This window comes from Sander lucioperca, chromosome 3 (genome assembly GCF_008315115.2).
Source record: "Sander lucioperca isolate FBNREF2018 chromosome 3, SLUC_FBN_1.2, whole genome shotgun sequence".
Classification (NCBI taxonomy): Eukaryota; Metazoa; Chordata; class Actinopteri; order Perciformes; family Percidae; genus Sander; species Sander lucioperca.
The window spans coordinates 44,542,674-44,569,320 of record NC_050175.1 but is presented as its reverse complement, the minus strand read 5'-3'; the positions used below and the strand labels follow the sequence as shown (position 1 = coordinate 44,569,320).

Sequence of the window (26,647 nt, the reverse complement as noted above, 5' to 3'; positions counted from 1 at the left end):
TTTCAAAAACTAAAGTGTCTTAACATGATTTCCAACTTATTTTAGGTAATTTAAATCAGCCTATTTGAAAAAAAAACATATATTGATAAGCTTACTGTCCTATAGGTAAATTATGTATAAAGGATTTAGGCTGCCCTTCACGTTATTGTAGGCCCAGTTTAATATGCAACTTAATTTTATACAATATAAGTAGTAGGGGGTCCCTGATCCATCTCTCTCAGTTAACGGGTCCTTGGCTTGACTATTCCCATTGATCACGCCTCTTGTGCAGTAGAAAATACAGAGCAGAGTCCCCAGACTAATGTTCAATCTTAAAAGATTGAGCTTGGTCTGGTGATAGCCAGACTACCATCTAACTTCTTTTTCTCTATTCTCCATTTCTATGTTTTCGTCTTTAGTGTCAGCCAATGACTGTGACTCCGAAGAGAATGCAGAGTTGACCTATTATACCCTGAGTCCAGACTTCACCATTTCCCCTCATGGGACCATCTTCCCAGCGGGGCCTCTGGACTACGAGAGGCCCAACCACCTGTACGAGTTTGTAGTGATGGCAATTGACAAGGGCGAGGTCCCTCGCACAGGCACAACTACAGTACGGATTCGAATGGCTAACGTCAATGATGAGGCACCTGAGTTCTCCCAACATATGTAAGTACTGCAAGAGTTGGGCTTCTAAACTCCCGATTATCACACAATTGTTCAGTGTCTAAGAGGTAAAACATGATGGGAAGAGATATTGATGAGATGCATTGGGGACAATCTTAGGCATTGTCTCCTAGTCTTTTTCTTGCAATGCCTGGTGTCAATATCATTTGGGCAGGGTAGAGCACCACTCATTATATGTTCAGCTGAACTAACCACTCTCTGCAGGGCTTTGCGGTCCTGTTATATACTGTTTTACTGTAGTTCCAGGCAGTAATGTTTCCCACCAGGACGCTCTCAATGATGCAGGAGTAGAAATTCCTCAGTATTTGAGGGGATACTTGGAATTTTATACACTCTGCCTTGGCTTTTTCACCACTGAGTCATCCTGTATGCAGCCGCTTCAAAGTCATTCAAAGCGCATCATTAATGCAGATGTGAGTGTCACTGGGCGGTAGTCATTCAGGCCTGCTGGTCTTGTTTTCTTGGGCACAGAGATGATGGTGGACTTCTTGAAGCACGTGGGTATGACAGACTGAGCCAGTGACAGGTTGAATATCATTGTGAACCGGCGCTAGTTGGTCAGCACACAGTTTGAGGATCCGCCAATCCATACCGTCAGGTCTTACTGCTTTCTTGGTGTTCACATGCTTGAAAGCTCTCCTGACGTCATGCTGGGTGAGAGTTACACCCACACATCCATTAACCTCCACTTTAGCTGTTCTTGCTTGTTGGCTGCCGATGGCCTCAAAGCGAGCATAAAATGTATTCCCTAGCTATAGACGCATCAGCACTTGACAAGAAGGAGGGGGATGGCATGTAATCTGTCATAGATCTTAGACCTTTCCACATGCTAGGATAGTCTGCAGTCATTTCGGGTGCCTTTATACTGCTGCTTACAGTTGGTGTTTTCAGATGTAGTCCATAGAAAAAGGCACCAATAATAATTGATTTTGAAAGTAATCTTTAGATGCAGCCCTAGTTCAGTTGCAGCTACTCTCTGGCATTAATATTGGCGAAAAGGAGAAAATATTGCAATATTACATATTCATACATTCTATGTCCCATTCTTTCCTTTTGATCAAATTGATGTGTTTCTGTAAAGATATACTTGAAACACACCCTAAAAATAGTACGGCTCTACAGTTAACAGAAAAAACGGTAAAGAGAATAAACTTAAGGTCTCCAATGTTTTTTAAGCCAAGGACCCCTTTACTGAAAGAGAGACAGGGCAGGGACCCTTTACTACATATATTGTATATAAATTAAGTTGCATTTTAAACTGGGCCTACAATAACGCGTAGGGCGGCCTAAAGCCTTTATATACATACCTTTTTAGTGCATAGAATACTAAGCTATTAAATATTAATTGTTGGCATAATTTTATAAATCATCTTTTAATGTGGCACAGTGAATCCTTATGATTATCTGTATCTGTGGATGGCTATATTACCTGTAGACCAGGAAGCCTATCATCAATTGTTTTGTTTTTTTACAAATAGGCTGAGCTGTACATATTTGCTTTAATATGTTGGATTTAAGGTAATGAATTTTGAATTGCCCCTCTGGGACGAATACAGTTATTGGAGTTAAATGTTTAGACATTTTAATTTTTGAAAAATCTTTAACAATTAACAATAATTTGGTGGCCCCCCCTGCAGTAACTCTGAGGACCCCCTGTTGAATAAACTAAAGACTTTTGGACTAGGGCCTTTAACACTTTTACATGAATTGCATACCACTTTATGAGAGAGAGAGAGAGAGAGAGAGAGAGAGAGAGAGAGAGAGAGAGAGAGAGACTTTGTCAGGTCAGCTCCTCACAGCTGTTTCCCAACCCCCCCCAAAATCCCCCCAGTGCTGCTGTGGTGCCTGCATCTTTTAATTGGTTGATTTTCTGGCAGAGAGCTGGGCAGATTGGTGAGGCAGAGTCAATCAGCCATACCCACCAGCACCCTCAGGAGGCACTGTGTGTGTGTGTGTGTGTGTGTGTGTGTGTGTGTGTGTGTGTGTGTGTGTGTTCTTGTTTAACTATATTCATGGGGTCCAAAAACCAGGAATACAGTATACTTGTGGGGTCCGGACAGCTTTGTGGGGCCAAAATGCTGGACCCCACAAGTTTAAAGGGCTGTTTGAGGGTTAAGACTTGGTTTTAGGATTAGGGTTAGAATTAGGTTATGGTTAGGGTGAGGGTAAGGGTTAAGGTTAGGCATTTAGTTGTGATGGTTAAGGTTAGGGTAAGGGGCTAGGGAATGCATTATGTCAATGACGGGTCCCCACAAAGATAGTGAAACGCACTGTGTGTGTGTGTGTGTGTGTGTGTGTGCGTGTGTGTGTGTGTGTGTGTATTCAGTAATAAGGTCCCAGCAAAGTGGAGTGTTGGTATGGACAGAGGGATGTAGTTATGCATCATGCATCTGATATGCATGCGTTTATGTTGTTATAGTGGTAGGGGATTAGTGTGTGTGTGTTGGGTTGTATTGATTTAGTGTCAGAGACAACAGGATAATTAGTCAGTTTTTCTTCTGTTGCCCTCAATACTCTACTGCAGCTGCCACAAAAACAGTATGGGACAATCTATGATTTATCACTTATACCTCTTTCACACCACTGACCAAGTTGTCTGACCTGTGTTCAACCTTTCTTTTGGAAATTCAAACCAAGCCAGTCAACATGGGTATATCCCTGGTCATGATAATTCAGAGATCACCTGGGTCACAACCCAGGAGCAATGCATAACCTTAAAGTGCTCTTTTCCCCTTTCCTTTATTGTGTTATATAGGGGTGGGAAAAATAATCGATCCTTAGATGCGTCGCGATTCTCTCTAGAACGATTCGATTCAGATAAGTTAATAATCGTTTTTTTTTTTTTTTTTAAATGTCTTGATTTTTATTTAAAATTTACTAATCAGACAAGTACAAATCAGAAAACAGAGTGACTGAAAGAGGATGGGATAATGGACAACAACTTAGAATTTAGAGAGTGCAGGAAAAAAAACACACAAAAATGGCCTAAAAGAAAAAAAAAAAAAAAATGTATATATACACATGATCTAATAAGACATAGATAAAATAATTAGGCAAAACACATATTCATCTACTTTAGCACATTACATCTGACACCTTCATGTTCTAAAAAGCCAATTATCCACCTTTAAACATGACTGAGCCTCTGATATGGGAGATTACTGGGAGAGAAGGTGACTTTCACAAGCATGTTTAAGGCTTAAGCATGGAATGACTACAAAATAAAAACCTCAGTAGACAAAACATTTCATTAAAACTTGTGTGTGATAAACATATGTCAAAATCTAAGCTTTGTCTAGGAAGTGATTAGCAAACTCTGAGTAGCAAACTCTGATTTATATTTTTTTATAGTTTTATAGTTTATTGTTTTTAAATCACGCATGGAAATGTACATTAAAAAATTGTTGCATCGGGATGCATCGATAATCGGTTTAGAATCGAATCGTTGGCCTCTGAATCGGAATCATACATCACACATATTCCAGTCCATCTGTATACCAGCAGAACTAATGTTTTGTAGCTACTTTAATTTGTCATTGTACAGTAGAGATAGAGAGAGAAATAAAACAATTTTATGATTGTTTTCGCAGTGAATATGTTCTAAAGCACAGATAAATAACCATCAAACACTGACTTCTTCTCTGCTTCTCTTCTGGACGAGGAAATCGACTGCTCTAGTATCGATTTATGACCATTTTAAGATGAGGGGAGAACTTTTCTCTTTGTTTGATATCAGTAAAAGTAAAGTTGGGCTTTGATGTTGGCTTCACAAGTCATTTTAAAAAAGAGAGAGATTCACGCTACCCAGCAGCCGCACTGTACTGCAGGCTGCAGATGGGTCTGTCTCGAGCGAGCGAGAGACAAAGAGAGAGCGGCGGTCCTGAAAGAATTGCACAAAACTTATTTTCATACGTTTAAGTTCTAACACTGGGTTTATTCAGGCAGTTTTGCCTGTAAATCTCTGCTACCGCTCTGCAAAAGTCAACTTTGGAGATGGGCAGACCTCCGGGCACCCACTGTCTTCAGACTGTTCTCATAGGGAACGAATTGAACCGCTCCACTGCTGGTATTAAAGCTGCATGTGAAAACCCAGCGTAAAGCACAGTGAGACAAAATATGTGTTGTTGTTTTTCAAAGCGGTGACCTGTGATGACTGCCCCACTCTTATCCAACCAATCCCATAATTTGTCCCCTCGCACGTGTGTTTGAGTCAATGCATGTGATGGACAGAGAGGAATAGAGGGAGAGAGAGAGAGAAAGAGGTCATTAAATGTATCATTATCCAGGCAGAAAATCTGGCCTATTTGTATTGATTGTAAGCATGTGATAATCCGTGTGTGTGTGTGTGTGTGTGTGTGTGTGTGTGTGTGTGTGTGTGTGTGTGTGTGTGTTTTGCCAGTTCAGAGTGAATGCTAGCTGCAAGACTAAAAATCATACTGAACAGTGTTATTTATTATAATTATATATTAGGGCTGAATGATTTTTGAAAATAATCTAATTGCGATTTTTTTCCCAAATACTGCGATTGCGATTCGATTATTTTTTTAAGCTCTTTGTCTTCTGTATTATTCAACAAAGACAAACAATAAATCATTTTATAGTATGAACGACACACAATTACACACTAGACAGTTAAAAAAGTAAAAATATAGTATATATACACACACACACACACACACAACAGTGTATTTTTTTTACAGTGCACAGAGAGGAGCTGCCTCCAGCCCCTCCCCCTCGTGAAGTTGCGTGCTGCCGCGTGCACTTGTTCAGAGAGGCTATCGTTACGTTAGCATGTTGCTGGTGTTCTTGCCGTGGGATTAACTGTACTAATAAAACTGTTGAAACCCCGCGGCCACACTGCTGTGAAAGCTCCCCGAACGTCATTTATCAGAGTCTGGTTGTTACCCCTCTCAGTGGCAGCTCCTCCACTCATATCTTTATAACGGAGCTAACCGCTAACCGGAGCTAACCGCTAATCAGAGCTAATAGTTGCCAACCGAGCCTTGAGTTCTGCGTGCCTGTATCCATTAACTGCATGTATGGACTCGAGCCTGAATAAAACCCTTCATTTCATTAAAATGGCTGTAAAAGTTTTAAACTACAACTCAGAGTTGTTTGAATGACAGAAATCAGCTCAAGGTACAGTGTAGCGTTAGCATTCTAAGTTGATGCTTTCTCTGCGGAGTGCAGACTGATTAGCTCTCGTGAGTCACGTGACCAAATCGCAGCCTTTGCGATTAGGAAATCGCGTTTTAACATATCGCGATATTATCGCAAATGCAATTAATTGTTCAGCCCTATTATATATATTAGTTATATATAAAAGTGGGTCTTATTGCAATCCTTTGGAAACTGGCTGTGTTATTAATGTTTGTTAATGGCCATCAGTGCAAGAAAGAGAGAGAGAGAGAGAGAGCGAGAGAGAGAGCGAGAGAGAGAGAGAGAGAGAGAGAGAGAGAGAGAGAGAGAGAGAGAGAGAGAGAGAGAGAGAGAGATGAAGGAGGCACATGAAAAAAACAACAGTTTTTTTTTCGCGTTTCCATGAGTTCTACACTCTACCTCTTAGATCTACCTCTTCACTGCATGGCTCTCACTTCCTGGTGAGTGACAGAATAGCCGCCTTTCATCAGTACTGTCACTTTTCTATCAGGATCTTATTACTCTACCTTCCATCACCATCCTGTTGCCACAGAAACCACCCTGGGAACATTTCCCCACTGTTGCATGTGTGTCTACAACTAACATGTATGCGCTTTGTGTATCATGATTCCAATGATTTGAAACATCTAATTTTTTGACCAATAATGGACATTAAATGCACTCATTTAAACATGCACACAGACTGATATAACAGGCGGAATTGATTTCAGGTGTTGATTGATTTCAGGTGTAGAGTTGTGTGAGAAAGGCAGACAGGAGAAACAGAGGTTATTGTTGCGACGCTTGTCAGGCTTTCCAATCTCGCACTGACTGTACGTATGCAGTGTACAATGACAACAGTGGCAGATTTTTAAAAGAAGAGTCCTTGATTTCAGACAGAGGTAGAATAAAGCAGGCTTCTCATTTTTAGTCGTCGACAATCAGTTTGCCGGCTGAAATGAAAACCGTCACTGGCAGATCTTATCAGCTGCTGCTGCTGCTGCTGGCTCACTAATTAACTGCAGCTCTCTGAGTTGGTTGGAAACGCAGGCTTCACCAGAATCCATAAAAAGGGTCCTAGGTATGCACTTGATAGCTACGAACACTTATGACCATTCAGTGCCACGTCATGATGCAAAACAGACTGAAGTTGAAGCTTCTCCAGGTAAAAAGTCAGCATCCCCAACAGTTGATGAGCCATATTGGAGACATGGAAATAAAGGAGCAGAAATGTGCTTGTTTTGCAGGCTAGAGCTCGTTATTATTAGAATTACATTATTTTAAGAACATAATGTAGACTGTTATTTCTCTCTATCTAAAAAGAACAAATAAACATATACTCTTTGAATTTTGGTTGTGGAAAGGCAAAAAAAGGACAACTCTCCAAGTATCACTCACACTTCAGCCCCATGCACATGGCTGTGGCATGTGGAGACATCTGAAGCTTGACAGGCCTGTTGTGCCTAGTTACATGCGCTAAGCTATAGGGGTGTAAAGAAAAAATCCATACACTTGAGTATCACGATAATTTATTTTGCAATACTGTATCGATTTTCAAAAAGGCAATATTGATTTATTTATTTATTTTTTTTTCAAAAATATTCATGGTAAGACAGTGGTTCACGTTTATGTTGTTTAAACCCCCTACCGCTAGATGGCTATGCTGAGATTACCACTGCGCTCAGACAGGAGAAGGGGGACAGAATGTAGCAGCAGGTTAACAGACTTTTTTTCTATGCCTTTCCCGTTTTGGGACTTCGAACACGCCGACTTATTGGGACTTTAGCTTATTCACAGTAACCCCCAGAGTTAGACAAGTCGATACATACCATTCTCATCTCTGTGTGTGTTGTAACTCTGTCTGACGGCCCCAGTGCTAGCTAAGCACAGATCGTGGTAATCCACTGCGATAATAAGGATATTTTAAATGAAAAGTCAACGTTTTTACCGTGGTTTACCGTTACAGTAATTGTTACATCCCTACGCACAGAAACGGGGCTCACGTAGTAGGAGCTGCAAAATAAATAAAAAGATTTGCGCCGTAATGTGTAAGTTGTTAGCCTGGGTAAACCCTGACGAACTTCCGGCAAATTTGAGATTTGCTCTGCAAGTCAGTCTGGCGAAGAGCCCATTCAAACCCATTTCCAATGTCCCCGAAATCGAGGCACCAATCACAACCGCTGAGGCGGGCTTTACACCAATCACAACCTTTGAGGCGGGCATTACGCGACGACGATAGCGCAGCAACGGTGAGCAGCGAGCAGCTTTTTGTTTACGTTCAACATGGCGGCTACCGAAGAGCAGCGTCACCCGGATCGTTGGTCTGATTGGTTGGACTATCCAATGCGCCCAGAGGCATTTGAGCGGCGTCCGTTGGTGACGCCCCTTTGGAAATGAACTGTCAATGAACCTTTCCCAGACCCACTCTCAGTTACAACTGAGAAGGGTCTGGTGTCAACCAGGCTAGTAAGTTGTAATTTATTTTACAAAAAACAAAAGCAGTATATCCATTTAACATTCACCGTAATGAAAGACACGTAAACAAAATAGTAGTAGTTTTGCAAAATGCACCACCCTAAACCTCCTTCAACTGAGAAAAACAATGTCTTATAACAGCACTTGGTTTGGCGATCCCTATTTTATGTGAAGCTTCACAGTAGTCAAACACTAACATTTCGCAAGGAAAGCTCTCTAGATTTGAAGATACTGTCGGTATCTTAAAGTTGGCACTTGAAGAACAGAAAACAGTCAGTTGATATTATATTCCTTTCATGTATCAGTCTGTTTACATGGACACAAGTATCCTAGTTTTGATCATCTTTTTAGAGTATTTGGATAAACTCTTCACAAATGTAACCATCACTAGTTTCAGAACAAGTCCTCCAAACCACACGACCACATTGGTCAATCATGCTAAAGATTCAACAGATTAAGCTCTTTACACTCGACAAGGGTAAACAGACCAGAACCCAGCAGACAAAGGAATATTGACAGAAGCAACTCTCATAAACCTGGTTCACATAAAGGCTCACATATACACATATCTAACCCAGCACTTTAATAAGATGGTATATTTAAGACGTCAGAGGCCTCACCTATTATCTTTCTATAGCAAACACTGCTGCTTTAGTGCTTATATTGCAGCCTTGTCTGCGACAGTTATTACAGCTTCTCACCATCGGCCCCACATCCACCCCTGCAATTCAACAAGCAAATGGAAGCATAGCATTGTAAGGAGTGATTAATATGGAATCAGACAGGAGGCATTCCAGCAAATAAATACAACAATCAGTGAGCAGCAGTTGGAAAGATCCGCTGACCGTCCTGACCCCCAACTATTCAACACACACACACACACACACACACACACACACACACACACACACACATTCTCTCAATTACCCCCTCTCTTTTCCTCATTCTCCATATCTGCCTTATCTGGATAAACTAAATGAACTCAATAATTAAATTCACTGATTAATTTTTTTACAACTGACATCAGGCCCCGGCCTGAGGGATGCATCTATTTTTTTTCTCCCCAGATTAACAGAATGAAAACAAACTAAAACAAAAAAGTAAAACAAAAAGGTTAAAAAGTAATTAGTGTGTGGTGGCGTATGTCTGAGGCGGTTTGCAATTGATTGCAGCATTGATCCGGACAAATTAGAGTTGTGGTAGAGCTCAAATGTGATTGCAAAAGGCAACTCACTGCTGCTTGACTGCTGGGCTTTGTGCTTGCTCTCAGAGATCTGTCCTGATCTCACTCCACTCTCTGTCTCTCAGACACTCACATAGGCTGCCCTTCATGCAGTCAAAGCCTACAAGCATCTGCTCGAAAGTATTAGAGCGGGTATTTGTTGAAGTTAGGTTGATGTAAGTGTCAAGTAGGATTAACCTTAAAATGCTTTCTGAAAAGACTTGCCATAGCACCATTATCTATTTTGTATGTACTTATGAATTTTACGTCATGTTTGGCTTAATATTTTAAATGTAATTGCCAGCAATGTACGTATAGGTGTGCTTCTAGGTATTCAGGACACAGTGGCTGTGCTTTTGTCTTCTTTACCATGTCATTATCATGCTCAGCTCTGCATTCTCATTGTTAAATGGACATCATTTAGTCTTTCACACTATCTTATCTCTGTTTTCTTACTTTATTTATTTTTAGGTGCTTGTATTAACATGAAATCGGCACACTTGTAGGCACGCACAGTCTGCACAATCACACATTTGGGTGGCAAGTGGACAAGAGCCGATGAATAAAATGATGTTGTGGATCCCCGTGGCAACGCAGATGTGGAAATGTTGGTTGTAGCAGTGCCAGCGTATTTGCACGTAAATTGGACAAATTACCTTATATTAGGACTGCAACTAACAATTGCTTCTCACAAAACAGTTTCACCGCAAGGTCCATTTAGCAGCTGTTCTGGAGCTTTTGATCACACAGCAGATAGTTTGCCCAGTTGCCATTTCCTTAGGAAGATAGTGTGATTTGATCAGAAGCTCCAGAACAGCTGCTACATGGACCATGTGGTGAAATAAGTTTGTCAAGTCTCCAAGTCTTCAGGGCCAATAATTAAATTCCAGTTGCAAAATCAGACTATTTCCAATATCAATAAATCTCTTTTTTTTCTATGATTGTTAAGTCTTCAAAATATGTGTGCTGATCACAGTTTCCCAGACCCCAAGATGGTGTCCTCAGATCACTTGTTTTCCCCAACCAACAACTGTGTCTCAATTTACAATATAAAAAAAAACAGAAAAGCAGCAAATCCTCATATTTGAGATACCTAAACTAGCAAATGTTTAACATTTTTCTTGATATATGACTTAAATGAACAGTTATTACTTTGCTGTTTGACTACTTGATTAATTAACTAATTGTTTGATCACTGCCGTACACAGTGAACGTCTTCAGCATATCACAAGGTTGATTGTCTTGCAGACCAATACAGGCCAACATCAGCTATTGTTGCCATTTCAGGCTGCTCGTAGTCATAAGCCTAATTGTTGGCCAACTCCACTTAAATCCATAATGATTACTCTGTCTGCATCTGTAATGAAGAAGTAGAGTCAATTTGGGTAGTCAGGACAAAAGAGGCTTAGTATCCCCTGTGAAAGAGTTGTGCATAAAAGCAACTTCACAGACAGCATCTGTAATTTTGCCATCAAATTGCAGGCAGAAATGCACAAGGAGTTCTTTCTGGCTTTCAGGTGAGATAAATACAAGCAATTATCTAATGATCTTTCAGATAACTTCCTTCAGTGTAAGCCGTTTGATCAATGTGACCCATGTACCCTTAGAGAAACTACATAATAAAGAAACCCAGCACAGCATCTTCCCTTGCCTGACTTGTGTATTGATCTGCAGGGAAGTGCACGGCTTGCAGAGTGTGAGCTGAAATTACTCAAATGCTGCAACAACACTCTACAAACAGAGCAAGCGAGTGGCACATCGCTGATCTTCCCAGACAAAACTAGTCCAACAGTTGCTGAGGAAGAAAGATGGCAGTGACAGAACATGATCACAGTGTTCAACAGCTAATGAGAGTGGCTTCTTTTTAGTGAAAAATGAATAGGCCTCGTCGCTAGGGCAGAGTGACAGACAGATACACGTTTATGTCCGGCTGTTTGAGTTACTGGACCTGCATTGTGAATGTACAGGCACATGTGGGCAGGTAATGAGTCATTGATAAACGACATCAGAGAGTGAGTGCTTCTGTTAGTCTCAGCTGTAAGCTCAATATGCAAAAAGACACACACACACACACACACACACATGCGCGCAGGCACAGACAATGTTGGTCGAGGGGTCTGTCTGTGTTTGGTCTGTCTGTCAGGATAAACCTTTGGTCTATAGTGAAAAATGCTTGACATTACATAAAGGATCAGTTAACACAAATTACGTGTTTCCCACTCACCCTCAGTGAAAGATCTGTCATTGAGAACATTTTCAAGCAAAGACAGTTAAACTGAAACTGTTGGCAATAGTAACCAGTGTTGGGCAAGTTACTTCCAAAATGTAATACATTATAGATTACTAGTTACTGTCATTTGAGAGTAATTAGTTATATTACAATATTACTGTCTCTGAATTGTAATGCGTTACACTACTTTTGCATTACTTTTGAGTTACTTTCACCAAAATAACAGGGGAAGTTTGATTTGGCAGCTAGCTTGTTAATTTCACCACCGGATCAATAAAGTCTCCTCTTTATCCACTTTAATACTTCATAGATAATGTATAATTAATATAAATATGCAAAGTAACTAAAGCTATAAAAAATAGATAAGTAAAATGTATAATAGGCAAGTAGGAGAAAATTAAAATACTCAATTAAAAGTACGGCATTGTTGTAAAATGTTTGTTTATAGCACTTGAATAAGAAATTCATGTTGTTTAGGTTAAAACCCTCTAAATGAAATGTTCAATTATAGTGTGATTAAAACTCACTATTTACATTATTTACAGTACTTGATTTACAGCTGATTTGTGAAAAGGTAGCCTACACAACCTTATTTAACAGTAATTTAGAATTACTGCGAACCGTCACAGGAAGTGCTTTTATTTTGAAGTAAGCTACACGGAAGTTGTCTGTTGTGTAGCCTACTCTTGCTAGCTTACTGAGATGCAACATGTCCGTAAGGCTCAAATTGTTCACTTTCTTGTTTGTAAAACTGCAACATATTGAACAGTAATTCGAATCTCGAATCAGTCATTCGAAGCCATTCCACTACAGGCAGAGTTACTTTCCACGGCTGATAAAAATGCAATGATATTTACGCGTAGCAAGCCTCAACATTAATTCCCGACATGTTCATATCCGTCAGCCGCTGACGTACCGTCACCTGTTGGGACATACATGCTGTCCGTACCGTCTCTGGTTCTGGTTCTGACCACGGGAACAGAAACAGGACAGCTCACTTCAACGCAGCGTAATAACTCCTGAAAATAATATCCATCTCGCAAATGTATCTGTCTCTGCAGTCATCTCAACCACCGAATACAGCGACAGGAAAATAATACGGCTTTTTTTTTTTCCTGTGAAGAAATGTGTCGCGGTGTTGGTGAATTCTTAAAAAAAACAATGCACCACTAAATGTCAGGTTAATATGCGTTGTAACTCGCGTTACTGAGACTGTAACGAGTATAATATTACCGAAATTTAATTAGTAATGCGTTACATTACTGTGTTACAGCAAAAATGAATACATTACTGTAATTGCGTTACTTTTGTAACGCGTTACTCCCAACACTGATAGTAACCACAACATTATTTATGAGGACAACTTGATTATTAAATGTCATTTCTCAGTGCTGTGACTACAATGAATAAGATTCAGCTCACCTCCTTGGTAAGCTGCTGCTGACAAAATCAAATAGCAAAAAGTCTTAGCAACAAAGACACACATATGTACAGTATATGTCTAGATATCAGTAAGAGTAAGCATTAAATATATTTGTGATTTTGGTGAGCACACTTTATAGTATGAAATGTATGACAGCACATCATCAAGGAAATTGATTGACAAAGTTTCAAATGAATTGTAGCTGCAGCTAAAACCTATGCAATCCATAACAAAAGACGTAAAGACAAGACATACGAAAGAAATTACCAGTGAGTTGGGGCTATTGCTCTATTGCTTTAGTAAAAATAAACTTAATTCTAGATTTTTCCATATCTCTATTATCCCTATTCCCTAATGTTTAACGCTACTGACATTCAATTTCGAGAAAGGTTTTTTAAACCTAGGGAAAACTGCACTGGGAAGAAGTCAAAACAGCCTTACACATTGTCACCTAGGCTAGCCTATTGCTTAATTTCCGGAAAAATAAAATGAAGTACAGTATATATGTATATCATGCTCAAACCTTGCCCTAAAAAAAAAATTCAATTGTTTTTGAATAATTGCTTTCAGAGTCATCGTTGTACATCAATCATAGTTAGTGTGAACACACAACAGGTGTTTATTAAGCTCTTATGGTTTTGGACATTTCTGTTGCCTGTTTGTATATTTCTGTTGCCGTTTCCTGTTCTGTATATTGATTTTGTGTTACCCTGTGTATTGAGTTAGTTTTCCTGTTTTCCTGTTCTTTGTATTAGGTTCTGTTTCCCTATTTGTATACTTCTGTTTAATGTATGCCCCTGTAGTACAGATTATTTCTGTACTGTGGGTTTTGTCTCCTTGTCATTGAGTGATTTTCGGTCTTGTTTTGTATTATGTTCTGTTTCCTGTTTTATTGTGATAGTCCGTTTTCTGTCTTGTCATGTCTAGTTTTGCTTCCTGTGTTTTCCCGCCTGTGTGATTGTCTAATGTGCTCTACCTGTTCCCTAGCCCTGGTGTCACCTGTCCTGTGTTTGCTCGTTACCTAGTTTATTTAGTTTATTTTACCCTGTGTTTCCTTTGTCTCTTGTCAAATAGTTTTGTGTCCGTTGCCCTGCCTGTGTGAGTTTGTGTTCCTCGCTCTTCTAGTTTGTATGCTGTCAGTTTGTTTCAGCCTTGTGCCTTTTTTTGTATTTTTCCCTTGTACCAGCCTTAGTGTTGCCGTGTTTTTGTTAATAAATCCCCTTCCTCAAACCTTCTCCTTCCTACCTGCCTGCTCTCTGCGATTGGGTCCTTTAATCCCCGGAAACGTAACATAAGCAACAGAAAGAGGTACTCCATTCAAGATTTGGAGTTATATTAGTTAAAATGTCTTAATCCTAATGCGAAGAAACTTGTTACCTAAGGGCCCAGAGAGGCTGGTATGTTGTATTATGCGATGATATCTGCTATTACCAGAAGGGCAGCTGAAACGTGTCCGAAGAATGGAGAGAGTGTGAACCTCATGTCAACAAGGTAGAAAGGCCAGCCTTTCAAGAAAAGTTTTTCTTTCAAGCACATCTGTGGTTCAGAGTTCTATGTGTAAGGCCAACAGAGAGTTCAAAGCTGAAGTTCAAAGTTCTACTCTAAGATACAAAGACAAAACTGAAGGGGAATTTCAGAGCAAGACGCAGAGCTCAGTTTGGTATGCATGGGCTGATAAGTTTGCCTGAGGGTTTAGACGATCAAATACACACATTTGTTAACACATCATACTAAAAAACATCTTGTTTGCAAATCCTAACATTGCATGTGCATACTATTCTAATGGGAAAGCATATGTTCTCTTTATATCAATCTATTTAAGCATAGCATTTTATCCTAATAATTGATAGATTGCATGAGTGCTGTGTCTGCGACCTTCTGGTTAGATTGCTCGAAAAAGCATCACTTAAATACTTAAAAGCTTTAAACAGAATTGTAAAAGCATTGCTGTCTAAGCTGATGTCAAGGATGCACTCTTTCCCTTGTCCCTTTTCCACTGATTTAGAAGCCAGTAACAGACAAACACACCCTTAAAATTTGATTAGGGTTCAGCCTCTGTGAATAGGATAGTGATTCACACCGACACAACCAAGAACTACTCCTGTCTACTGTCTTGTTTTACCGTAGAGGAGCATCCTAGGAAAAGTAAGATCTTACAACATCTTCACAACCAACACCCTACTCCACATTCTCACTCCGTCACTTTGAAAGGTGTTAGATTGCAGGTACTCTTATGGTGGAGGGTGTGATGGTGGTGTGGGTGGTCAGAAGTCTGTGATGCTTTTGGGAAACTTACTTTATGTGTCTACTGTATGTTGATATGTGGTATGGTGTAATGGTATCTGCAAGTGAATTTTTTAGGTTATTTTGAATTTGCCCTGCGGTAGTGCTATACGCTACACCTCAGCTCTGCTGGTTTGTATTTTTAAAACTGTTCAGGGTGACTGATCAACACCTTACGGCTACGGCTCACCTTACGGCTCACGGTGAGTAAAACTTACGTATCGTTCTCATTACACTGATATTGATCAATATCAATACCAACTGTGGTATCAATATTTGGATCGATCCACCCACCACTACCTGGGATCACAACCACTTGCCTTATGACAAAGTCACAGTTAGGCCTCTTGTAGTCTCACATTGCCAGACCTTCCTCCACAGCGCTGCGGAGGAGGGTCTGGCTATTCCACACAGCATTCTGAGATGGGAGAAAAACGTGCTCTCGTTTATTGGCATTTCTTTAATCCAATCACAATCGTCTTGGGCGGTGCTAAGCTCCGTACGGAGCCGCTGCAAAATAGCCTTGGGAAGGAACTTGTTTTTGGTGGAACGTGTGTACGTTCAAAAGTAGTTTTAGTTGTGCAACAGAAAACTCAGATTGGACAGATAGTCTAGATAGCTGTCTGGATTTACCCTGCAGAGATCTGAGGAGCAGTTAACCATAGTCCTCAGAAATCCACCGGAGTGGAAGGTAACGGACATCGGTAAAAAAACACGCATCCTGCGGGATTTCCTGTGGCACCGGAGAAATACTGGAAGTGGAACGTCGTGGATATAGAATAGGCCTCTTGTGGCTGCAGTTGTTTGATGAAATTCACTTTGCTCACAATACTGGTCCAGCCAATGCTCAGCTGATTGAAAAGAAAGTCATGACTTGCTATATTTACCAGATGTCAGACTGAAGAAATGGCACATCTCCTGGTAACATGGCCAAAGAAGTGATTGTTGATTGTTTACAGTAGGCTGTTGATTAGGGCACATGCAGTGCGATTTATCCAGAAGGTCTTTAATGCTTACACCCTGAAGTTTCTTTTTAGCTCATATTTCTTCCTGTTTTGAGTTCATTCTAATAATTTATTTTCTCCTAACATTACATCAAGCCAGCCCTGTTCATGTCTGTTTGCCCTAGTTGAATTTCAAATGCAAAGACCTACAGAATAACTAAAACGAGAAATGACACTAATGAGGTTATGATATACTGTATAGAGACGCTAAGATACTGGTGCATTTGGTTCGTCTGTAAATGGATATGCTCGTGACACAGTTATGATCCATCTCAATCAATATTTTTATGTGGGTATTGCAGCATGTTTCTTTGTTCTAGGTGTTGAATGAGATGGAATTGATTAGAAACATTGAAAAAACTTTGTTGGTGTCTAATTTTCACCTTTACAGCCATGTGTCAGGACATGTGTCCTCCTGCTGAGAAGTGCCAGCAAGGTGTTGATTGTGTTGTGTTGATTTATGTGTTTGATCAGATATCGGACGTTCGTCTCAGAGGACGCAGGCCCCAACACGCTTGTTGCCACGGTGCTGGCGAAGGACCCTGATGGGGACGGGATCACGTATAAGATCACCACGGGAAACGAGGAGGGCAACTTTATCATTGACAGCCAAAAAGGTTAGACCTTTTCTCTTGTTTTTCTGATCTGGTTCTCATTCTACTAAGTGTTAATAGATTTTAGTTGTTATTATTAGTTGGTTATGAGTTTATTCCCATTCTCACCACATTGCAAGCACGGCAGTACACAGACATCGTTATGTGCATACCACGCACAAATGGCTGAGGGGGGTTTGAGGGAATGGGCTAGTATGGGACAGCATATTGAGAGGATTGCTGCTAAATCAAACAAATAAAAACAAAATATAAAAAAATAACCCTGATGTCTCTTCGTCCTCGGGGTACGACCAGTAGTGCCCCCTCAGAGCCTTTTTTTCTCTTCTTTCTCTCCCTATTATTGTTGTAATTGTTATTTTTTTTATACAACAATCATATGCTTCCTCCTGTTTATCTCCTGTCTTGTCCTATTAATAGAATAGAACTTTTGGCTGCTCAGGGGCCTGTTATTATTGTGCTATTCACTTGCGTTGCACGAACCCTGAAATCTCCACAAAGATTGCTTTTTTCCCAGTTACTTTCACTGTGCTTTGCTGTCTGCCCTCCCTGCTATATTTACGTACACCGTATAAATGTAAAAGCTCTGCAGTTTGTCAAGTGTGCCTCAGAGTCTTGAAAATATGCTTTATATAGTGTGCATATAGTATAGTTTTATGTTATTCACCATATCCACTATCCTGTGGATGAGGATGCCTCACCAGCCATCCTCTTTCTGCAAGGATATTTAAATCTTCACAGGTCATGTCATGGAGATGTTAGAATAATCAGCCAAAGTAAGAGGAGCGTTTCCACAGTTGCTATGTAACAAAATAACATCTGAGGTTTATAGTCACACATCTCAACTTCGTCTGAGGCAGTAGCAGCAATGCCAGAAGCAATGTGAAATAGGAAACTGCGGTAATGACGCTGTGTGTGTGTGTGTGTGTGTGTGTGTGTGTGTGCGTGTGTGTGTGTGTGTGTGTGTGTGTGTGTGTGTGTGTGTGGTTCGACACCTTTTGTAAATTGCAACCCCCTCTGAATTTGCACATCGTATTATAGGGTAATACGATGACTTTTACAAATTCAATTACTCAAAACTTCAAGGCACAATTTCCTCTGTTCACCAGCAATGACATTCACTGTCAGTATAGTCAGTATACACTGATAGTGGCGGTCGTTTTTAGCAGGGAGGAGACTTGTAGCTTATAACTCGATTCCATCTGCTATCAGATGATAAGCGCAGGCCTGCTTTTATATTGTTTGGCTCTCATGTGCATTAAGTCACATTGGCCAACCTTCTGCCCGCCATCGCTTATTAAAGGTTAACTTTTTATTTCAAGTTTGTTTCCTCAGACCGACGAGCTTTAATAAAAGTTCAGTCTAAGAGCAAAGTTAAATGTCCGTCTGGTTGGTGGATCTCTTCTGATTTGCCTGCCACATTTGTATTTATTAGTCCATGTGCATGCTGTCTATCTGGATTCCAATGACGTATTGGCATTACGTCCACATTGATTGATTTAGACACATATCTGTTAATCCATAGGATAACTATAATGGGTGTATGTCAATTGAATAAAACATCCTGTTGTAAGTAAGGGTGTCACAATTTTGATTTTAAATCGAAATCGATCGAAATTAAGTCACAATCTTGAATATCGAATAAAAAATGGAATCGTCGATACTGCCACGCCCCCTTGTCACGTCTGGTCGGCTTGTCAAGTGGAAAAAACACGTGTTGAAGTGCTGCGAGTCAGTCAACCTCCTGTAACTTAGCTAGAGCCAGTCAAAAGATAGCAGCTGCAGATGCTGGAGACCCATCGACAGAACTTGAGCCCCCTCCTCTTTCACTGAAGTGTGTGAAAGTGTGGAAGTATTTTGGATTTCCAGTGAGTTATGTTGACAACGTTCGTGTTGTCGACAAAAAAGCCACAGTTTGCAAGCTCTGCTATGTGCGTGTACCATATTCTGTGTGTTTACCATTGCACCATAACCATACCATTACCATAGCCTAGCAGCTAGCGGATATTCCTTCTGCTTATAGCTTTATCCCAACAAAACCGCACGGTTGAGTTTTAGCGTGCATGCACGTTTTGTAGCCTAAACAGAGCAGCTTATATTGGTTATATTAGAGAGAGCAACACGTAGAGGACTACTGTCTGCCGAGTCGCCCTCTTTCTGTCTGCTCAGCTGCTGTGCTGGCTCGATAGTGTTTTACGCCCCCAATTAGCCTTCAAGGCAGCGCTGCGACCATCGTCTTCAGCCATAACCATTGCCTAATCCTAGTGCCTTCCAGGCAGCGCAGCCTGTAAGACGACGTTGGGGGCTTCAAACACCAAACTCCGTGTGGTGCGAAGCGTCTGCCCTCAGGATTGTCGGTAAGCTTCTTTTTTCTTTTTACTTTTATTGACAAATTGTCAAGTTTCCAATTGACTGAAGATATGTTATTGTTACATTATGTTGTTAATAAATGTTTTAAATTTGACAATAAGTCAAAAAATGGCATAGCAAGCTGTTCTTTAAAAAAAAAAAAAGTAAAAATCGAGAATTGAATTGAATTGTGACCTTAGAATCTAAAATGTAATCGAATCGAGGATTTGGAGAATCGTGACACCCCTAGTTGTAAGTACAACTAAGAAGTGGGAATAATGCAACAAATATTATTTTCACCGTGGATTTTTATTCATATTTTTTTCAATTAATTGAGTAATGGTTTATTAACTAAACCAATAACTAACTACTGTACTGACCTAGTTTAGTTCAAAATCAATATCCTGCCATTGTGGCTGTAATGGGGAGTGATTAGGAAAGATGCAGCAGAGGCAGACTGTAGATTTATTTCTGCATTGTTTTGGTCTGAAAATACCTATTCACAATACTTGATGATAACCCACAACTTTGGTTTCATTGACAATTTAAATTTATTTTGGAACCGTTGCTCTTTTTATAGGCCTGATGGAGTTCACCCAAACAGACTAGGTTGCTCATTTTTAGCAGTCAACCTACAGCACACTGTACAGTCTGCCCCATGTGTGTGACTATTTACCCCACACGCCCCCACTTCCCCGCAGTCTTCTTCTTCTCCGCCCACCATGGCAGCTCCCAGATCAATCACCCTCACCAGCTCCCCCCTGTGGCCTCATACGTCACCACCCCGTCCTCCAAACAAACGCTCTGGCTGCCTATTCACGTACCACCTCTCATTGTCCAACTGCATCCCTTCACTATGGTCAAACCGTATTTTGTCAACACAGCAATTCACAGCATGCCAATTTGCTCAACCTCTGTCCCCTTCCCCAGTCCTCCCAACTAATCCCAAAACAACGTCATCTGAACATAGCCCTGCTCAACACTCGATCGCTAAGTAATACAACTCTCATCCTGAATGAATTCATCGCTGCCAACAAACTGGACTTCCTCTGCATCACCGAAACCTGGCACAAACCCCTGGACTACTTCTCACTCAACCAGATCACACCAACAGGTTTCACCCACACAGACAAACCACGCACCGAGGGACGGGGAGGTGGCGTTGCCACTGTTCACAGAGAGGACATTAAAATAACCACCATCTCCATCCCAGCCGCCCTGTCTTTTGAACATCGCACCTTCACACTCTCTGGTACCAGTCCTCTCGTCACTTCCGTTATCTACCTACTTATCTATCTACTTTTTCTGACCCATCTCTGAGCTATATCACCCTCTGTCTTCATCCTTGGAGATTTTAACTTCCACATCGACAACATCAACTGCAAATCTGCCACTGCATTTCTGGAACTGTTAAACTGCTTCAACTTCTCACAACATGTTAACTTCCCCACCCACACTCAATGTCATATCCTCGATCTGGTCCGCTCCACTGGTCTCACAGTAATTCATCTCTCCAGCATCAACCTCCACATCTCAGACCATCTTGCAATCATCACGGACATCAACATCCCCATTCCTTTCCCAAAAGACAAGCGCAAAATCTCATTCAGGAACCTCAAATCTATAAATCTATCTGCTCTCTCAGCTTCTCTCTCCAATTCAATATCTGCCCCCCCCCCAAAGATATTAAATGTGCAGTGATTTAAAAAAGAGAACATCTTTTGGTTTTAGAGGCTGGAACCTGCTAATAGGTGAACACCGCTCAGGGTACTGTGCTGCAGCAGCCCCATCACTCTGGCATCCCTCATTGTGTGTGTGTGTGTGTGTGTGTGTGTGTGTGTGTGTGTGTGTGTGTGTGTGTGTGTGTGCCTTCTGATATTCACCATTAAGTCAATGTGACAAACCTGCAATTAGTGACTGCCACGCTGCTCTACCCACTGAACAGCCATCCAAAATGGTAGTGCTTGCTACAAACTTCAGTGCCCGTCTGTTGTAGGAAATTACTTATTTGAAAAAAAAAAGAAATATTTGTGAGTTTTCAGAGCTTTATTATTTCAGTAGGGACGTATGGGATTGGGGTTGTCTTTACATTTGTTGATGAGAAAGAGAAAGAAAGAGGGTTTATCCATTAAGCAATTTATCGATTATCAACGTTTTTGAAGATTAATTTTCTGTTAATGGATTAATTTTTTTTTTCTGTATCAGTACTAATAAAAAAAAAAAATTGCTAAGCCTCTATCTTGATTGACAGGTTGGTGTGTAGCAGTCTTGTATAAAGTACTCAAAAGCAATACTTGAGTAAAAGTACAAGTATCTTCCCAGAAAATGACTTTGGTAGAAGTTAAAGTCTCCTTTTAGAATATTACTTGAGTAAAAGTCTTAAAGTATCTGATATTTACAGTACTTAAGTATTCATAGCAATTTTCTGATATTAAATGTACTTTAGTAGAAGTAAAAGTAAAAAAAAACTTTGATTATGAACTTTATGGCCAAAGGTGTGTAATGTTATCTTCATCACCACTGTCGTCGGGGTGATCATCGTTTGTTACCATGGCGGCAGAGCCTGCAGCAGGTGCTTCCATGACACTATCAGTCATTATTCTTCCTCCTCTTCTTCTTTAGTTTTTTGCCACTTGGCCACAAACAGGCATCAGGTCACCAACTGGAATGGAGCGTACATTATCTTGGCAATTTAGGAGCAATGATTCGCCAAACTTCCTTTTTTTCAGTGTAATAAATTTCTTCTGATTATATTTTGTAGTAACGAGTAACTAAGATGCTTAGGGGAAATGTAGTGGAGTAAAAGTATACATTTTATTTAGGAAATGTAGTGGAGTAAAAGTAAAAGTTTCCGGAAATATAAATAACGAAGTAAAGAACAGATACGTGAAAATTCTACCTAAGTACAGTAGTGAAGTATTTGTACTTTATTATATTACAACACTGGCGTGTAGCCATACTGCATCCCCTGCTTTACCTTCTATTACAAAATAAATGGGACCGTAATTTACTAAATGAACATCATTCTGTATTGAAGAAGAAGACAATTAAGATAACTAGTGATTGAGACCTTAGACTCATTTTGAGAACGTTTACTGAGGTAAAAATTCAAGTGAGAAGTTTTAGTATTAGTATTAAGTATAGTATCAATTTCCACATAGACTTCTATAGAAACTGACTTCTTTTTGGAACCAGCGGAGCTGCCGCCTACTGGAAATGAGATAGAATGCAGATTTAGGGAGCTTCCGCATTCAATTTTCAGATCTGGAATTTGCCGCTTGGGTAAAACACTCAATATACATGCAACACAAATCCAAGCTGCTTTAAGTGTGCTGCTTTGTCCTTCCCCTATGTCACTATCACAATACATCTACACCTTTAGTAGTAGTAGTAGATGGATTTACAGGAAATCAACTAACATATCCACACATGCAGACACACAGAGGGAAGTGAGCCTAATACAGATTCAGACATAGGCACTACACATTTTGTCCGCACAAGAGCATGTGAGCCAAAGTGTAATGCTTGTAATGTGATCCAATATCTTGTTTCAAAGAGCCCAATATTTGGTCATTAAAACCATTTTATGACTCCTATAATGGAAGGCGAGCACGTTGGATTCTGCCCACCCTCTCCAACCCATCTCATTCTCTCTCTGCTACTGCTGAAAATCGTTTATTGCCTCTTCTCCCAGCTCGTTGCTCCCTCCCCCTCCACCCTCCCAACTCATCCTAAATGGCCGACAATTGTTTTCCTTCCTTCCGGCAGAAGCAGCCCTGCCAGCCTCCCTCTCCATGTTAATTTGCCTGTAACTCACCCCAGAATACAGTGCATGTCCCTGAGATTTAAGGTGCCCATTAGGATGGGAGCAGGTCGGTCAATATGATGATCACGCTCTTCTATTAAAACTCATAAATACAGAAACACCCGCTACCCTCCTCCGAGGGGAGCAAGTATTTGCTGACAGCTAAGGGGAAATTCTGGCGCCAATAAACAGGCTTCGATCATTTCCTTCTTTTTTTTTGCTACGTTTTATGGCATTACGGAAGAGTATTTCCTTGAAAAGGAGGCAGTAGGTGAGTTTTTTTCCAGTGAAGACTCCTAGTTGGGCAGCATTAGTCTGTCTTGTTTTATTTCTATTATTTAGTCTTTCCTCCTGAACTGCTCACCTCCATCTATTGTGTTTGGTCTGATATGCTGACCTGTGTCTGATCCTGCTTTATGTAACAAACCCACATTGTTTTGCCCTTATTCTGCCCCCTGGTTTCTTCTGGCAAATACATTGTTATTCTCTCTTTCGCTTCCTCACTAGCTCTCTTCCCTCTCTTCTTTTAAAGCTCCTTCTTTGTTTGTCAGTCTTTCTTTCATCCCTTCTCTTCACTTTTCCCTCTTTCTCGCTCAGCTCCAGTCTCCACTCGGCATGATGTTGACTGGAGGAAGCACTCCCTCCCTCCGTCCCTCTCCTCCTACACCCCCACCCCGATTTGTCCCCAGTCCTCTGTGTTGTCTCTCGCTCATCCCTTTCCTCATCTTTATACTTCCTCCCTCATGGCTGTCTTCATGTGAAGTGACGGTGGCTCACTGACCCCCGAGGAAACATCTTCTCCATCTCTGATAAGCGATGATATGTGCTGGCCCTTTCAGCAGCAGAGCAACACTCACACACTTGTAGACATGGAAAAATTAGGACACACTTCCACTGTATATGGGCAGACATGGAAGCACACACACATACACAGACAGATGTGCACAAACAAAACCAGAAACATGAACAAACACCTACATGTATACACACAATTACACACAGAATCGTGCGCGCGTGCGTGCGTGTGTACACCCAGAGACAAATAAAAAGCTGTATTCGAAACTGTTCCCTCATTCACTCACTCACTATTCCCTATATAGTGTTTATTAAATAGTTAACTATATAGGGAACGACCAAACCAGTTTTCGGACACTCACTACGTCCCTAAAACAAACCGAGCACTCGGGAGGATAGTAAAAGCTTGTATATACTGTATGTTGAATGCTACATTTCCACTGTATAGAAATTAAAGCCGGCTCCAATTTTCCTTTTCAGTTTTCGCGGTTACTTCTGCTTCTTCTTCTCCTCTGGGAAAACACATCCGCGTTGCATTGTGGTATACGGGAGTAAAATGTAGGGTACATCGTATGTACACTCAAATTAGCTGTGCATTGTGGGTATTTTATAGTGGACTATATAGTGAATGAAATTAACCGAGGAGAACTCAAACACCACTACAAAATGGCGTACACACTATATAGTGCACTATTTCTGTGACAGGGAACGGTTTCGAACACAGCTATAGAGAGACACACATACACACAGGGCCATAAACCATACTACAGGGACACATATCTCATAGATTAGAACAGACGCTCGCTGTATGCTTTGTTCTTGGAATGTCCTAAAACCTTTTCCGTGTCCCATTTTCAACCACTTACCCAGCATGTGTTGCACTCGTCTAAGGCTTTTAGGTCCTATTAGATGTTTATGCCAACCAGAGTCAGAGCAAAGCAGGGATCGGACTACAGGGTGCCTCTGGTGCTCCCTGTATATGGAACATAGCGAGCAGCCAGTAGCCTCTCTCTGTGTCTGCCTGCTGCCTTTACTGAACTGGTCACATTTATCTGGCCTTCTGTCTCAATTCATTAAGCATGAGTGCACTCCGCCGTGCTGTTGGAGCAGCGTGGGTGGACAGAGGGACTGGTGGTAGAGTGCTTACATTCATGCATCTTTGGTATGGATATACATGTTTTTTTAAATTTGAACTTGTGATTCTAGGGTTGAGCTTTCTGATATTAGAAATCCAAATGAAACTATGACTGCTACTGTTGCTTTACCTATTACGTTCTTCAGTTACTGCTACCATTACTATGGCTACTTTTACTACCACAGTACTAGTACTAATAATGTAAAAGGTCCGTTCCCCTAAATTACTATTATTTAAATTATTATATTATTAACACAAAATATTTTGTCACTTATTGCAGATAGTATTGGTTTAAATGCCTAGGTTTTGAGACTAAGATTTCTGCCCCCAAACCAACACAATTGAGGTGAATGGAATGTCATTTGTGGTGCTCAAAGCATTGAAAAATACATTACAATTTACCAGCAATGTGTCTTTCCTGAAACAGTGAACTCTGTTATTCTGGACAATCCACAGAGCACATTGTCATAGGGATATTTCTTTCAGTAGAAATGAAAAGTGTGAGGTCTGTAGATTATCTAGTGTTCTAGTCACCTCCGTTGTATTAGGGTGACCATGTTAGGTGCATGGCTCTAGGGATGGCAATGTATGTTGGCCTCGCTACCACTGTGTTTCATACTGAAATATATATATCTAGCTATTAGATGGATTGCCATGAAATTCATACAGGCATTCATGGTCCCCAGATGATGAATTGGAATGACTTTGGTGATTCCCTGATTTATTCTATAGTCTGCTGGTGGCATTACACTCACCCACTGAAATATATCATCAATTGTCAGATAAATTGGCACACCGTTTTGTACAGACATTTATGATTCCCAAACTCTACCTCGTACGTCACCATGACGTAGACATTTGTGGTTTTAAGTGAGATATCTCAACATCTATTGGATGGATTGTAATACAATTTGGTACATACAGTTATGTCCCCCTCATGATGAATTGTGATCCCTTAACTGGTTTATGATCAAATCCCTGCCGAACTAATGCCGTTCCCAGCAGCCTGGGATCAGCTGTATCAACTCTACATTGATGGTGTTGTCATTGTGATAATGTTAGCTTGTTGACATTAGCATTGAGCTAATTAGTACAGCTTCACATAGCCATTAGCATGGCTATCAATTAGTCATAGTCTTTAGGTGGACCAACCCTTTAATTTAGAGAGCATCTATCAAACAGTGTTACGTCATCCATGACATACCATATATGCACCACAATAAGAATAACTGTATATTTAGCAGCTATTGTACCACTTGCTGTCCATAATACTAGCTCATAAAGATAAGTTGATGTCCATATTAATTGCAGTATTGAAATAACCTGCATTTAAATGGATAGTTAATTTATTTATCTATTGTGACTAGTTAGTTTTTACCCAGGTCAGTTGCTCTTTCTGTAGCAAACAATTGTTCTAATTCTAGTCTTATTTTACCTCTGTTTTTTTATTTATTTTTTTACCACGATGACTCGTAAGCCCATTGTACAATGCAACCCCTATCAGCCCCCA

The 26,647-nt window shown here is 40.5% G+C and overlaps 2 protein-coding genes across 4 annotated transcripts in view; one reads left to right on the top strand and one right to left on the bottom strand.

The window, feature by feature from the left end:
* Positions 1 to 26,647, bottom strand: part of dpy19l3 (dpy-19 like C-mannosyltransferase 3) — a 616,246-nt gene that overhangs the window by 296,582 nt on the left and 293,017 nt on the right. The gene's annotated exons all lie outside the window — the stretch shown is intronic.
* si:ch211-186j3.6 (neural-cadherin) overlaps positions 1 to 26,647 on the top strand; it is a 369,843-nt gene that overhangs the window by 129,669 nt on the left and 213,527 nt on the right. For both annotated transcript variants that reach the window (XM_031290668.2, XM_035999800.1), the window contains exons 6-7: positions 399 to 648; positions 16,917 to 17,059. In XM_031290668.2, coding sequence (XP_031146528.2) covers positions 399 to 648; positions 16,917 to 17,059 — 393 coding nt within the window. The remainder of the gene's footprint in view (positions 1 to 398; positions 649 to 16,916; positions 17,060 to 26,647) is intronic.